At 39.8% G+C, this 15,323-nt stretch overlaps 2 protein-coding genes across 2 annotated transcripts; one reads left to right on the top strand and one right to left on the bottom strand.

The window, feature by feature from the left end:
* The first annotated feature begins 1,827 nt into the window (after window positions 1–1,827).
* On the top strand, window positions 1,828–5,418 carry layna (layilin a). The gene is made up of 8 exons (XM_035667076.1): window positions 1,828–1,903; window positions 2,029–2,049; window positions 2,249–2,546; window positions 3,049–3,206; window positions 3,288–3,332; window positions 3,441–3,500; window positions 3,606–3,702; window positions 4,713–5,418. Exons 1-8 carry the CDS (start codon window positions 1,828–1,830, stop codon window positions 5,416–5,418), a joined length of 1,461 nt encoding a protein of 486 aa, XP_035522969.1.
* A 1,652-nt stretch (window positions 5,419–7,070) lies between these two features.
* alg9 (ALG9 alpha-1,2-mannosyltransferase) lies at window positions 7,071–15,035 on the bottom strand. Its single transcript, XM_035665897.1, has 15 exons — window positions 14,858–15,035; window positions 12,269–12,404; window positions 11,989–12,123; window positions 11,585–11,655; window positions 11,381–11,469; window positions 10,890–11,025; window positions 10,702–10,789; window positions 10,484–10,589; window positions 9,869–9,991; window positions 9,306–9,460; window positions 9,015–9,144; window positions 8,764–8,911; window positions 8,520–8,649; window positions 8,308–8,438; window positions 7,071–7,814 (listed from the first exon to the last, which is right to left on the bottom strand). Exons 1-15 carry the CDS (start codon window positions 14,995–14,997, stop codon window positions 7,691–7,693), a joined length of 1,842 nt encoding a protein of 613 aa, XP_035521790.1. The 5' UTR covers window positions 14,998–15,035; the 3' UTR covers window positions 7,071–7,690.
* Between the last annotated feature and the right edge of the window lie 288 nt (window positions 15,036–15,323).

Genomic DNA, 15,323 nt, shown 5'->3' on the forward strand with positions numbered 1-15,323 from the left:
TGTATCTCTTTTGGCTGTTTGCCTTCTTTTAATAATTATGTGGATGGTTTGTGTTTAAGCTGGTTTACAGTTGAAGGCTATGGTTCAACATTTTGGGAAATATGTTTTTTTCCCTTTCTTGACAAGTGTTGATGAGGGGTTGGTTACAAACTCTCTCATGTCTTTACAGTAAATATGAAGCTACAGTGAGAAGACGGTTCGCCCAGCTTAGCTCAAAGACTGCTCTCTAGCTTATTTACCATACAGACATGAGAGTGGTATTGATCTCTCAATACGAACGTGAAAAAGGGTAATCCCCAAAATGTTTGAACTAATATTATTCCTTTACTTTTTTACTTTTAAATTAAATTAGATTATATCATAACAACAAGATGGCATATCTTGTGCACTACAGAAATGAATGTGAAATGGCTGAATAGTTTTGTGATCAAAAATTGACTGATTTATTCTTTATTTTTTAAATAATTTTTCAATTTAATTTCAAACCTTTAGACCCATTTTCTGGTGTTAAAATTGGATCTGTATTCAGATATCCGGATAATCAATGATCCTATCTTGCGTTTGCACCTGGTATTTTTAATGCCTTCTCTTTATCCTCATTAAGATCCTCCAGAGAAAAAACCATGCACAAGCAATTTGAGATTGAGGCAGCCCTACACTCCCTTATTTTGTGAGTTGTTGAGTCAGGGGAAATTTAATAAACTTTGTGAAATGCTGTCCGTGACATATTCTGAATTATTTGTCCTTTCTTAAATTCTACAAATGTAATACATTAAGTGATTCCTTTATTTGTATAAAACATTGCTATTCTGTACCTAGATAGATATGCCTTGTTCACTGTACGTCATTAATTTCCCACCCCAGTATTGCTTTCGGTTTTGTCATAGTTCTGTTTAATAATGCGTTGAAGCCCTACATGAACACAACATTTTTGTTGAAGACCAAATGGGTTATTTCACATTTTCTGTAGACCTATTTGTGTGTTTTTCTGTGCTCTTTTCGCTGGTTTGGAGAGGGCACGGCTCTGTTGGAAAAAGGTGAGGTCATAGCGTTGTTTGCTTGTCTTGCCAGGCCACTGTCAATCAAATCAAACCACACCCACACAGACCTGATGAAGCAGATTAAAGTTTTGAGAGATAAGAATATTTATTTCTGAACTTTTTACTTGTTTTAAATATTGTGTGTTGCAGAAAAGTATTAAAGATATGAAATCAAGCTTTCAGGGACGTTAATCATAGAGGAAAGAAAAAGGATACACCTTGCCCCTCCTCTTTGAGATGTCAGCTATCTGTCTTGCTTTGCACTGAAACACAATAAGGGAAGAATGCTACAATAAAATATTCCTGATCGAGTTAGAGGAGATCATTTTCATGTAACACTTTTGTAATGATAATACCAAAGCTTAAGTAATAAAGGAAGGAGTGAAATCTGCCTCTTGTCAGCGTTTACTATGAGAAGCACTTGCATGATTAGATGTCTTGCGATCGATGCGCCCGCTTCTCCCAATCATTAGGACTGCTCTTAACAGATTACAGCCCCCTCCCAAACACACAGAGGCTTTTCTCCTCCTCTTCCTACTCCTCCTTCTGTCTCACACACTCTCCCTTCTAGCAGATAGAACAGGCGATTTGCTTGTTTAGCTACTCTTTTGCTTTCTCTTTTCAATTTCAACTTTTTTCTAAAGCATTTTCTTTCACCTTAAGCTACAGCTCAGAGTTTATCCAGTTTCACCTGAGCTCCACTTACGACCAGATGAGCAGACAGCGGAATGAAAAAGACTAAACTAAAATACAAGAGGTGGTGGTGAACCAACTGTAACTGACGAAGATGGACCTGCTCACAATCTTCTGTCACCTCCTGCTTATATGTTTTGATCCATCTGCAGCCACAAGCCTCATTACAGGTAAGCTGAACACCAAAAACACAACACAGCACAAAGACATGAACTCTTGATTCAATTGTGGATCTATCTTTGGTTTCCTTATGGTCTGCCATCTTCACTCTATGCTGGATGTTTGGCTCTTGAAGCGGACATATTCGAAGCCAGAGGTAGGCAACACACTCCTAAAAATATTTATAAAAGCCTTCTACAACTAACTCTATCCCTATAGCTGTGGGTACAGAATTCCCATAATTCCTACTGTATTCTTGTATTCTGTGCTCTAATATAGATGCTTGTGATATATCTGGCTTGGATATCAGGCACGTGTAATCAGGTGTGTGTGTCTGTGTGTGTGTGTGGATGCAGGTCAACGTGTGTGCAAGGCAGGAAAGGGGAAACCGTGTTACAAGCTGGCCTATTTCTCTGAGCTCCGGCGGAGGCTGAACTTCGTGGAGGCAGAGCTCGCCTGCAGACGGGACGGAGGGCAGCTGCTGAGCGTGGAGTCGGAATCTGAGCAGAAGATCATAGAGCAACTCATCACAGAGCTCCGCCCAACCGATGGAGATTTCTGGATCGGCCTCCGCCGTAACCATGGAGACGAGGATAGCAGCTCAGACTGCTCCCCACAGTACTACTGGTTGGACGGCAGCAAGTCCTCATTTAGGTGGGTGGGAGTTCAAAAGTGAATTTTAGAGCTGCAGATTAATAGCACAATTAATACCAATTTTAAAAGTTTAATTAATTAAAAGTACAAAACATAAAAATGTTATATAAGGATTCCTTGTTTTTAAATTATCTCTGACATCTCTGTACAGCAAATTCTTATTACTTATCAGACAAATAAATGCCAATACAGATACATTTGCCATAAGCTAATATTGGCTGATATGCCAGCCTGGCTGATTTATGGGACTACCTCTAATGTTGGGTCTAAACACAAGCATCTGCACAATAACTTTGGCATTTTTATTTTATTTTAATTACACTAAATGTTCATATATGCATATTTGTTCAAAGAATAACTCTGATAATAAATCTGACATTTAATGCCGGGTTTCAGTACTCAATAGCTTTCAGTAAAGTATTGAGGTTTGATAACCAGGCTTGGTCTAATCAGGACTAGACAAGACTTTTTTATGTTTATTTAGTTACTGTGTTTGTTGAAGGAACTGGCATTGGGATGAGCCGTCATGCGGCTATGAGGTGTGTGTTGTGATGTATCACCAGCCGTCCGCTCCTCCTGGTCTGGGGGGGCTCTACATGTTCCAGTGGAATGATGACAATTGCGAAACCAAGAACAACTTCATCTGCAAATACACTGCAGGTACCGCTGACACAGTATTTTAATATTCTGTTACTTTGAATTTACTTGAACATCGTTTACCATGATTCATTCTCTCCACAGAGAAGCCGGGCGACCCTTCCCCTTCTCCCAACTCCACTCAAACAAGTACAAATGTGCTCAGTATGAATAAAATATAATAAATAAATCAAAATGTTATATGATTCAGCAGACATTTTGGATACTTGGATGAATCATGGATGATTTTCATTACAGATGTCTTCACTTCACCTGTGGTGCCATGGAATCCAAGTGACCACAACCATAACAGTACAGGTTGACTGACCCAGTATACACTCACTACACTGATGCTGTCATATCCAAATGCCAACATGACAGTCACTAAATCTGTATCTCTTTTTGTCCCTGTCTCTTTTTTAGCTCTGAACTTGGTTTACATCATCATTCCCACCATTCCTCTGATACTGCTGTTACTGACAGTGACTGGAGTCTGCTGCTTCAAACTGATTGTCAGACGGTGAGGATCCAAAACAAAGGCAAATACTAAATACTAAAGACAACTAAAGTTTCTGAAGATTTCAAACAATCACAGTGACCTTTGATCAACTGTAACTAAAACATTAATATGGTCATCACAGAGCAGATTCTTCCAGATCTTCTCCAAGGGAAAGAGTTATTAGCTCAAGATGGCATATTGACTATATCGAACTATCGAATCTGTATGTATGTATACGGTATATCCTTACTAAAATCATTAAAAACCCCACTTCACCCTTTCATAGGAATACCTATAAGTTACAGCCATCAAGAGCGAACACTGTGTCGATATCCAATATACAGTTGTCAAAATTAACATTTTTGTTTTGTAGAAAAAATGCAAGATTACAAACAGTGTCATTAAGTGGTAAACTTAAAGGATTGATTCAGTGTTTTTCTATATATATATTTTTAAATATTCTTAACAAATACCATAAAAAGACTAAAACCAATGTTTTAGTCTTAGCCTCTCAATACTTCCTGACCTCCCTACCCAATCTGTGGTACTCAGCTCCCAGCCCATTTTTTCCGAATGAAGACTAAAAGTCTACAAAGTTTTCTTAAGACAGCTAGGCACTATAGTTTTTAACAAACGTTACTCAAACAAGAGAAAATACTACACTATTTGTAGTATTATATATATTATATTTGTAGACTATTTTCATCGGTGGATTAATACACGCTATTGAGTACAAGCAGGACGATGTACGTGGGACTTGTTTGAAAATAATCTACAGTGCCCATGTTCAGCATAAAGAAGGAACAAGTCACCCAGTGAATGTTGTGAGTCATTAATGTGTTTTCAATGGTTTCTGAATAACAGTGGAGGTCTTTGACACAGAGGAATTAAGGTTTTTGCTACTTTTATTGCTTCACCAATTTTATATTCACTTCCTCCACAACCTATAAACCGCATTGTCTGGTTCATGTTTGTTTCTCAGTTAATGTTTGAGGTGTCTGGTTGTTTGTGCTTCTTTCTGTGTGAGACAGAAAGAGGAAAGAGCAGAAATCAGAATTATGCCAGACAGACCCGGGCCTCTGCCCCAGCGCGACTCCGACTGACGTCTACAACGTCATTCGCTCCCAGAAGGACGATGACCTGGTTTCAGCTCGCCCACACACCAAAAACACCTCCTTTTTATGCTCCTCCCCTGATACACCGACGGGTGACTACGACAACCTGGGCGGTCGGGACACTGAAAGCGGCTTCGTGACGCTTGCCAGCACAGAGAGCTGCTTCCTCAACTTTGACCTCAATGACCTCAGCCTTGGGCGTCGTGGCACCTTCTACGACACAAGCTTGGGTCGCTCTGGAAAAAGGGACATGAATGACAGCAGTCTTGGTTGCACCGGGCACAGAGAGTTTTATGACAGAAGTCTGGGTCGACGCACAACTAAGAGTGAGCATTATGGAAGCAGTGTGTACGGGGATCATGGATTGTATGATGGCAGTATCAGAGGAGGGACTGACCTCTATGATCCCAAACTGAGGCTTGGAAGTCGCACTGTAAAGGCTGACCTCTATCAGACATACGTCACCAGCGGCAAGGAAGACACTTACCAAACCAGCCTCGGAACCTATGGAAACCGAAAATCCTACCAAGCAAATCTGGATTGCTACAGAAATGGCCTGACTCTTGATGGCAGAGGGAGATACTTCAATGAACAAGAATGGATCAACAGAGAAAACTACTGATCCTCTAAACAGCTCCTTTACTGTGTGCACAGTGTGTAATTGTGGACAGGGATGAGAGAACTGTGCACCTACGTGGTTGTAGTTGTGTGTGCCGGATGTTTCTGATGGCTTTTAGGGATTAAAATCAATTGAGGACATGCTCAAATTATATTTTGTCACTGGCCACACAATTGAACCTGCTGCCCAATGGTAGACTAGACCCATGTGGCATTTAGTTTGTGGTAATCTCACTAATTTGTGTAGGATTATGAACATTATATGAAAATGATATTATCACTTTACCCAAAACAATTTCTGATTTTATGTCTAATCATGCAGATAGTTGTGTCCTGCCTCGACCCCAGTTTAAGGAATAAATAGCAACATGTCCAGAAACAATTCACAGACGTACAGCTTTCACTGTAACTACTTCCTGTAACTACTTTCTAAGAAAGATTCTACGGATTATCAGGGACACATTTCCTAGACAGACACACTAGTGCTGATTTTTTTTAATGAAAGTTTTCAGTGCAGTCCATTCACCTTTATTATGTTGGGGTTTCGGCAGAAATCACAAAACCTGGACGAATAAAATCACAACTATCTGCACGTTTAGCCGCTGCAGCACTATAGGCAAGTGAGGAAAAAAAGCTTTTTGTAATCTGGAATATTGAGATTACAGGAATATTGAGATTAGATATTAAAGGGGAACTCCACCGATTTTACAAATCAAAGTCTGTTTACAAGTCTTGGAGAGTACTGCTGCGTATGTGAAAAAAGTATAAACTTTTGCGGCTCCAGAGGGAGCTGCAAGAAATTTGATACACTGCCTCAAGTGATGTCACTTAAGTTAGCGCCGGTTGGGGCCGAAGACCACAAGTGTGAAAATGAATGAAGACTGGAGTTAGAAAGAAGTGATCTTACAAGACAGCCTGCTCTTCATCTCTACTTGAGGCTAGTGGCTCGAGGCTACATTAGCCAAGACTAGCATACCACCCCAATCCAGATGACTTTTGTCAAGTAATCACATGGAGCGTCTGAGTGATTATGAGTGACGTTTACAGTGTCCACAAGCCTGTGTAGCAGCTTGTTTGCATGTCCTTGTCATGCTGCCCTTGCTTGGTAGGATACCTATTGACGTCTTAGATCCTTGTGTTTGCTGTGTCTGAAAATATTGTTATAATCATACCCAGGTTGGTTGATATAAACAGGCTACCTCAAACAGATTTGAAGACACAATTAACCAATACTGCTTGAGGCAGCCAAGGCTGGAAAATTTTTATGTACTGCAAATGTGTTTTGACATAAACTTGCCTTAAATTCTAAGATGTCTAGAACCTGAATTGATATTCATTGACTGATTGTTCCCTTATTTATTAATGGCCTTTCGTCTCCTATTGTGTAAATCAAGGTCAGCTAAAAACAATGCTAACAAGTGGAAAAAGTGGCTCATACATTAAATTCAGCTTGAGTGCCTGCAGCCTGACCACAGCAATGGCATGATACTGAAGAGAATGATAAAATATAGCATCTTTATTATTTATTCAGAATGTATAATGCCTTGACATCTCTCCTGTAAGCGAGAGTGGTTTGTATGTTTGTTACATAAGAAATCTTGGAATCCGTGTTGGTTGCATTGATTTTAATGTCCAAATAAAAACAGAAGGGTTGTATTCGTAGTCAATCATGTTTTTATTAACATTCCAAGTTAAATTAATAACGCAACCACGCTTTCGTTCATCTCCACCACTCACACCCGACACAGCACACAATGAGATACTGTTCAAGTGCGGATAAGCAAACACTACAAGACTTCTTTCAATTAATTATTCACAAAAAAATCTTCTATTCAGGCCACATTTTCAAGTGAAGTATGACAAAGAAAACACTTATTTGTGTGTAATGTCATGTCCTGGGTTAAATACATGTGAAATCTTGTAGTGTGCATCCACTCTAAGACATTCGTTTACACACAGACAAACACACACACGCAAGTTGAGATAAAATGTTGACATACAGGTTCAGCTGATACCTGCCAAGCACGCCTGCATACATACAATACATACATCTCTTCACACACACACAAGCCCAAAAGCAGACATAATGTCCTTAAAGGGTCTGATATCTTGTTTCATGAGACAAATACTTCAAAACACATGCATCCACACGTGCCCAACAATCACACAGGCACACACACACACACACACACACACAAATACCAGCTGTTTGGAGGGGAAGTGATTGATTTCTGTTGTTAATATTTTGTATTTAGGGCCAGGTTGAGGTTCAAAGGTCAGCCATGGGTCCGCTTACGAGGCTGCTTTTGCCGCCTTGGTTTCAAGATGACATAGCGTCTGTAGGTGGTGTGATGGTCTGATATAAATGGGATGTAGAATGCTCTGAAGAGAGAAGATGACCTGAGAGAGAAATTTGTTTTTTAAGTCTCTTTTAAGCGTTTGTAAAATAGATACTGTTATTATTTACATATCTATTTATTTTTTTCAAGTAATTTGCTTTACACTGAAGATCTATCACAAGAATATCAAGAGGATACTTCTTATTATTTCCTGTTTGTATTTTGAGCTAAGAGCTACAATAAATGAGAGGTACAGTGTGTAAGATTTAGGAGGATCTATGGGTAGAAATTGGATATAACATGCATAACTATGTTTTCCTTAGTTTCTAATGACCTGAACAGTCCTGTCCCAGAAGGGACAAACCAAACACTTGCTGTACAGAGGGGCATTTTTTCTCATCCACCGTCCACCGAGGGTGAAGCAAGGGAGTTGCGATCTGCAACTAAACCGCTAGATGCCATTAAATCCTACACACTGGGATTACATTTTTAAAAGATTTGAGAGCCATGATTTTGTTTCTATTTTTATGTAAATTATGCATTTGGGAAAATACCTTGATGTTTGAAGGAAAGGCTTATAGGCAATGATGTTCCACTCCTCTTTGTTGGCTGAATAACGTGGCTCAAGTGGCGTCTCTTCATCTGTGTCCAGGTCAACTAAGTAGTGGCACTGCCGTATATCCGTCTGCTCAGAGGAGAAGATTCACAATTAAAATGCAACAACTAGTAACTACAACCAACGACCATGTGTCTGAGTGTGACTCACATATCTGGTTGGCTCCTCCAGGTTTTGGTCATTCATATGAGCCGGGATGATTTGCGTGGCCAGTGGACCAGAGGCGTATGGCTGAGGCAGCTGCCCTTTAAACTCAGACTGAATGAAGTGCAGTTGCCAGCTGGAGATCAGAAAGAAGCACTGACTTAGTCCCAGTCACACATTGAAATAACAAAAAACACTTTCCATTCTTCAACAGACATCAAAGACCTGTGTAGGAATCCTTGATACTGACTTGTGCGGTAGAAGGAAGCTGCTTGGGAAGCGGTACCACTCTTTGCCCACACACACAGTAACAGGTCTCCCTTCAGGGACTGAGTGAAGAGTGGGATCCTTGGCGATGCGGTGGAACTCTGGGTACAGGTCCAGAGGGGCATGGTAGCCTGTAGACAGACAACGAAGTTTAAACAGTTTAAAATGACTGAAATTAGTTTTTCATTCTCTGACACTGGGGTTTAGGAGAATACTGTCTGTGTGTACATGCACCTTTGAAAAGGGCGACAGAGCGAGACAGTGACAGCACTGTGAAGACCACGACTGCGCTTAGAGCCAACCAGTTGGAGGAGACTGTGTAGTGTTCCAGTCGGTACCGCTGGAACAGGAAGTGGTAGCATTTCTGTATGAAATAAAAGTAATCTGTGAAAACTCCTCTTACATGCATGGGGCCTTGAACTGAAGACAACTAATAATATTAATACCTGGTAAAACTAGTCCCATGCAAATAGGGCTCAACACAGACTACTGTTTTGGTATCAAAGCCAAAATGGCAAAACACACCTGTAGAGAGGAAAGGGCTACTGCCCCGCTGAGGCAGATAAGAGGGTAGATGGGAAAGAGAAAACGCTCTTCTTTATGAGGTCTGGTGAAGAAAACCAACATCCACAGGTACATCGGAGACAAAGTCAGCCAGTATGGACGGCCCAGGTTCTGCACTGCAGAAAACACACGTGTGCACACATGAAATCACAAGAAGAGCTGCTTTGGCAACTATTTTAACATGTGTTAGATTAATGTCTTGTTTTTGCTAGAACTTTATGTCACATATATGCCAATAATGATGTTATCAAGCCACTATTTATATCCTGTATCTGAGTCCTCCTCATATCAGCATTCAATCAGTTTCCAAAAAAAAACGTGTTGCAACTGCACTAATGAATGTAAACAGGAGAGCACCAAGACAATGAGCTGAAAGGACCTGAGTGCGTCATCGCCACACTACTTATTATTATTACACATATTGTTCTGGTAAAGCAGACGTCTAACACCCTTTCCACTGCCCAAAAAAGTGCAAGCAATGACAACATTTTAGTACTGGTGTATGAAACTCCCTCAGTCCTCACCATTGAACTTATGTAACAGTGTCTCCATGAGAGCAGTGAGTGGAAGAGAAAACAGTGCCAGAACAAACACCAGGTTGAAGTTCAGGGTCCCATTGGCAAAATAGAAATGCCACGGCTCTGTACCTGAAAATCAAACAAAACAGGCAAAATATTCTAGCTCATGACTATCACAATAACAACAACAGCCTGAGTTACTTAAAAGGGGAAATCCACAGAGGTAATAGTCAGAGAATTTGTTATTACAGATAAAACACTGAATAATGATGGAGGCTCAATGTTTTGTTATTGTCTGTGGATTAAAACTTGAAGAAGGTAATACCACCTATTGGCAGACTTTCAAAGGGCTTCATGTGATTAGTGTTGATGTTGGTATGCCCTCTGAAGTCCAATAGAAACAGTGCAGCTTTAAATTGTTTAAATGTTTTCATTTAAAATCCATTTGCTCCATCAGCCAGACAATCACTACTGCTGAGTTAAATACTATAAAAATGTCACTGTCAGTCCAAAAGAGTTCTATGTTAAAAAATAACACACTGAGGGATTTTTACGACGGATCTTCTGCCAACTTGATATAAAATGATGTATTAGGATGTGTGCTGTTATATTGTATATTACCATAAAGATCTGGACCATGTGGTGTGAAGACATTATAAAGTAGAATATTGAGTGGAGCAATGACCAATTTGCCATAAAAGAAAGAGTCCACTGCCACTAGGGGTACCTGAGAAAGACACAAAGGATAAACTGTAACTCATCTAAATACACCATTGTCATGTAATATGTAGATTTAAACCCTTATTTGTTTTACATGGATATTTAAAAAATATTCACACCAGAAGCAGAAGCAGAGCAACAGCAGACCAGGTGATAAAACTTTTCCACTGCCTCTTTAACACCAGCAGGTCGAAGGCAATCGGGAGCCTGCAGAGAAAACAAATCTGTATTAAGAGCAATTTATTTTGATATGTCTGTCTGGAAAACGTATTGCAGACAAGTAGGTATTTTAGTTTCACGACCGTACCCAATCAGAGCAGAGAACGGCCATCCAACGATGGCACCGGCAGCCACACCCGTAATGGCTAACGGGGTTGAGTCCTGAAACCATCCTGTCATGGCAACCAGCGTTGTGTACATGCAGAAAGAGGAAGGCAGGAAGGCTGAGGAGAAAGAACAACAAGAGGAGAACAGATCAGCTAAAGACAACCTGTGATAGACACATGTCACAGTCTCAGTATGTTACCTATGCAAAGCCTTATTCATCTGAACATGCATACCAGAAATATATCACAAATATAAAATGTTCCTTCTAAAATATATACTGTCCAAATGGCAGTTCTGCTCCATATTTTTGTTATTCGAGACGATGCAATTAGAAAGGCAGTCAGTATATATGTATTGTATTTAAGTAAATAGTAAAGTATTAGTAAGTAAAGTAAGTAAATAGATTGACAGAATTGGTAAGAAATAACAACAGAGAATGAAACGAATAACAAATGAATAAATCTGACCAACCTGCAGACGAGCAGAACATTCCTGTGCTCAGGACGAGGAATGCCAACATCAGACGGCCCACATGCAAACCGAACTTCTTACAAACCGCCCTGCGTCACACACAAACAAACCAAATGGTCATCTTCCACAGCATATGCATGTAGATATCTATATAATGAGCACAAAATCTGGAAGCCAAAGCACTTCAGAAGAGTGTAAACTCACTTGTAGAAATAGAGTTCGCAGACACAGCAGGAGAATGCTAAGACACATCGTACAAAGTAGAACACCAACACCTGCAACACAATCATAACACAAGCCTGAAACTTCTGCAGATATTCCAATATAATGATACACGTATGTGTGTGTGTCTGTGTGTGTGTTTGCATGTGGTTTTGCGTAGATGTAGTAGCACCTCACTAATCCCTTTTTTCAGATCTTTACTGACAAGTACAGATTTTGACATACTACAACAGGATATTGTTGTCCTGCATTTTAGGTAAGCACAGTCTTCTCATAACAGAATAAAACCAAAGAGCTGCTGATTACGCCACATGGCAACTGAAGTCACTTGAACACATCAGCAAGAAAAACAAATGTTGAAATGACAGCAAGTTTGGAATAGTTACCTTGTTTGTCTGTAGAACATGGGCATGCAAACAAGCAGGAAGAGCATGTAGCCATAAGTAAGCGTATGACCTGATGGCATACAGTGGAGAGTATTCCCATGTTTGCATCCCTGTGCCGTACAGCAGGTAGTGCATCTTCACAACAATTACAGACATGGATAGTTAAAAGAAGAGAAGAGAGAGATTATTCTCATTAAAATATTAGAAAACCCCTGGACAAATGTGACAAATAACAGCATATTGCACTTTAGTATTTCTGATAGTAGTGGGTTGTACTCACGGGCTCCCAGTAGTTGAAGGTTTCATCGCAGTCTGAGATGTTGCTGAGCAAAGCTGCACAGAAACGTGCAGAGAGCAGGCATTTGAATGCAGTTGAACCTTCTGGAGCCCACACCTGCCCTCCACGACTTATTGACCTATTTTTAAAAAGAAATTACACAGAGGCGCATTCGATAAATATCCTACAATAACATGCATTATTATCAGGTGTCATTTCAGCATCAAAATATATAAAACATCAAAACGCTGGGCTCCTACCTTATACCTCAATGTACTTAAACAGTAGCATATTTAATAGAAAATTACCTTGATTTTACTCTAATTAGCCATATGAGCTTACAATGCAGACTAATGAATGCATATCGGCCTTTTTAATTGTCTATATATTTGAACATATGCAGGCTTATATTGTTGGTTCCAGTGCACCTGCTTTTAATACAACACCAATTAAAACCCAATTATGGTCATTATTTCAGAGTTGGCTAATTAATATGCCCTTAAATACAAACAAAGTAAATGTGAGCTCACAGCAGAGGAAAGACTGAAAGACTGTCCCACAGAGAACACAATTGAACTACGCCTGAGCACTATCACTTACTGTATCAAAGTGCCTATTAAAACTAATCATTAGTTCCACAGCTGCACATTTGTGCTCCACTACTCTTCCAGCTCCAGTATTTGCAGTTAGCATCTGTTTGTTTTCAGCTCGTAGCTCTGCCCTGTTTCAAGTTGTACTTGAATGTTTTGTTTTAAACATTATTTCAGTTTTATATTTGTCTTGAGCGACTGTCCTCCTTTTTTAAAATCAGCACCTCGCTCTTCCTGACTGACACAATCATGTGACTATCACTGTTACTATCATTAGTAGTAGTAGTAGCATCATTTTACTTTGATTTTACATAATTAGACCAAGGTCATGCCATTTCCAATTATATCGACATTATTCTCTCCTGTACAAAGTATATTCTACGGTTTGCCTTAAAATTGTGACGTATGTGCATCTTACATACATTTATATATTTTGGTCTAGAATCTTAACTTTTTTTCTAATTATTCGTTTTTTGGCACAGCCATAAGAGCACACTGTAATCCACTCTCTGTGACAAATAAACCCTGGAATCCTAAATCAATAGCTATCAGTTTCTAGTCGTTTACAATGAGCAAAAAAAATAAATATCACATTAACAGCTATCACATTATGAGTGGAAAAACACTTCCAGCTGTGTGCTTGTTCAGGGTAGTTTATCGTAGGTGAAGACAGTATTTTAAGGCCACTTCACGAGCGTTCACAACCTGGATTATTGTTTATTGGATTATTAATAGTTTGGTCTAATACTTCACCGGGTAATATCAGAAAATTACAGTTGGTTCAGAGTAAAGAGGCACGTGTAGTACTTTGTTGTGGTAGAGGAACAAATGTTTCTAGGACGCATGAATGTCTCTCTAAAATAGATTAGTGTATTCACTGATGGTTTTTATTAGGAATGTCATAAAAACAAAGAGTCCCATTTATGTTTATAAAAGACCTTTATAGCACAGATACACAGTTATTGTACAAGGCACGCTGCTGGAGGTCGTTTCACTTACATACCGTAATAAACGGAGCAATGCTAGAGTGGAATTCAGTTCCTAATCATATTATTTAACAAAATAATATATATGTTTTTTTTTTTTTAAATGCTAAAAGAGGATTACTTAAAATGAAATTAAGTAATAAAAAGTACTTTTGGGCAATCTGGTGAGATGCTGATACTTATCTGTTAGATCATAAGGACATCTTTTGTTAACATCTGATAAATTCAATCAGTCTTTTTGTATTTGTCTAAAGAGAATTGTTTTATCTACAGTATATGTGCGTTGTGTCAGTGTACTGTGAAGAGGAAGGTGAGAATAGTATTGTCACCATGTAAGCTGAGTGGACCCCAGGAAGTATAGGGACTGTTCTACAGAAGCTAATGGGGATCTCAACAAACAAACAAACAAACAAACAAACACACAAACAAACACACAAACAGTATCAGTACACTGTCTAGCAGTGTTTCCTCTGGTTCACACACCCATCATCAGATTAGTTAGATTAGCCAGCTGCAGCTCAGCATTGATTACGTTTTGTTACGACACGTCAGCTTAAAAACTGTCAACAACAACAAATTCAGATCAACTTCAGCGACAACAACACCACTCACTAACTCAGTAACAATAAACCCTGCTGTCCGTGTGCTGACCGTGTGCTGACCCACTTTCTGACCGCTCCTCGGTGATCACAAACATGGCAGGGTGACAGTTTTAGGAGAATGAATGAAGCTGAGCAGGTAACCGGGTTAGTTAATATAGTTATAGTTACTGGGGCGGAAACACAACTTCACCATTATCGTTCAACCTGCTGCAAACGTAGCCCTGTGTGCTTTTTTGTGTGTGGACCTTATCAATTGTTGTTGTCGTGTTGTTGTGATCGAAACTTGCTTATCGTAATCAAAGTAGCTATCTAGCTAGCTAGCCTCCCCCCGTCCGGCTCAGGCTGTCAGTCACACCGGGGATGGAGCTCACACCGCCGGCCACTCGACCTCCTCTTCCCCCCACTCATACTCACTCTTGTCGAGGCTCTGTGGTTTTACTCTCATCTCCACCTTTCTCCTCTTTCGCTGGCCGGGCCTCGGCGGGGACGTTCACGTTGTTTGCATCTTGTCTGCTTCCTCGCCTGGTTCGCTGCCGGAGCGCCTTGGCCGCCATGTTTTCCGATACTGCTTCCCGAGTCGGACTTCGTTCATTTTCGGCGCTGTCCGGTTATCGACAGCTCCCATCATACAGTGTGTCAGAGCGGCGATCGGTGCTCTCAAAGGGGTCTCATGGGGTTATTGTTAACTACATATTATTATACGTATCGAACTTATTTTTAGGACAATAAAAGTGCCAAAGCTTGATTGTCTTTTTAATTAGGTTATTTAATTTAAATGTCATTATTTAGATGCCAATGTGCAATACACTTGATTATTATGTCTTTCTTGTAATTATTCAGTCATTGTTTGTAATTATCTATAACTTCTGCAACACCACAA

Source organism: Morone saxatilis, unplaced genomic scaffold, assembly GCF_004916995.1.
Source record: "Morone saxatilis isolate NCDOM2014 unplaced genomic scaffold, NCSU_SB_2.0 Contig20, whole genome shotgun sequence".
NCBI classification, from domain to species: Eukaryota; Metazoa; Chordata; class Actinopteri; family Moronidae; genus Morone; species Morone saxatilis.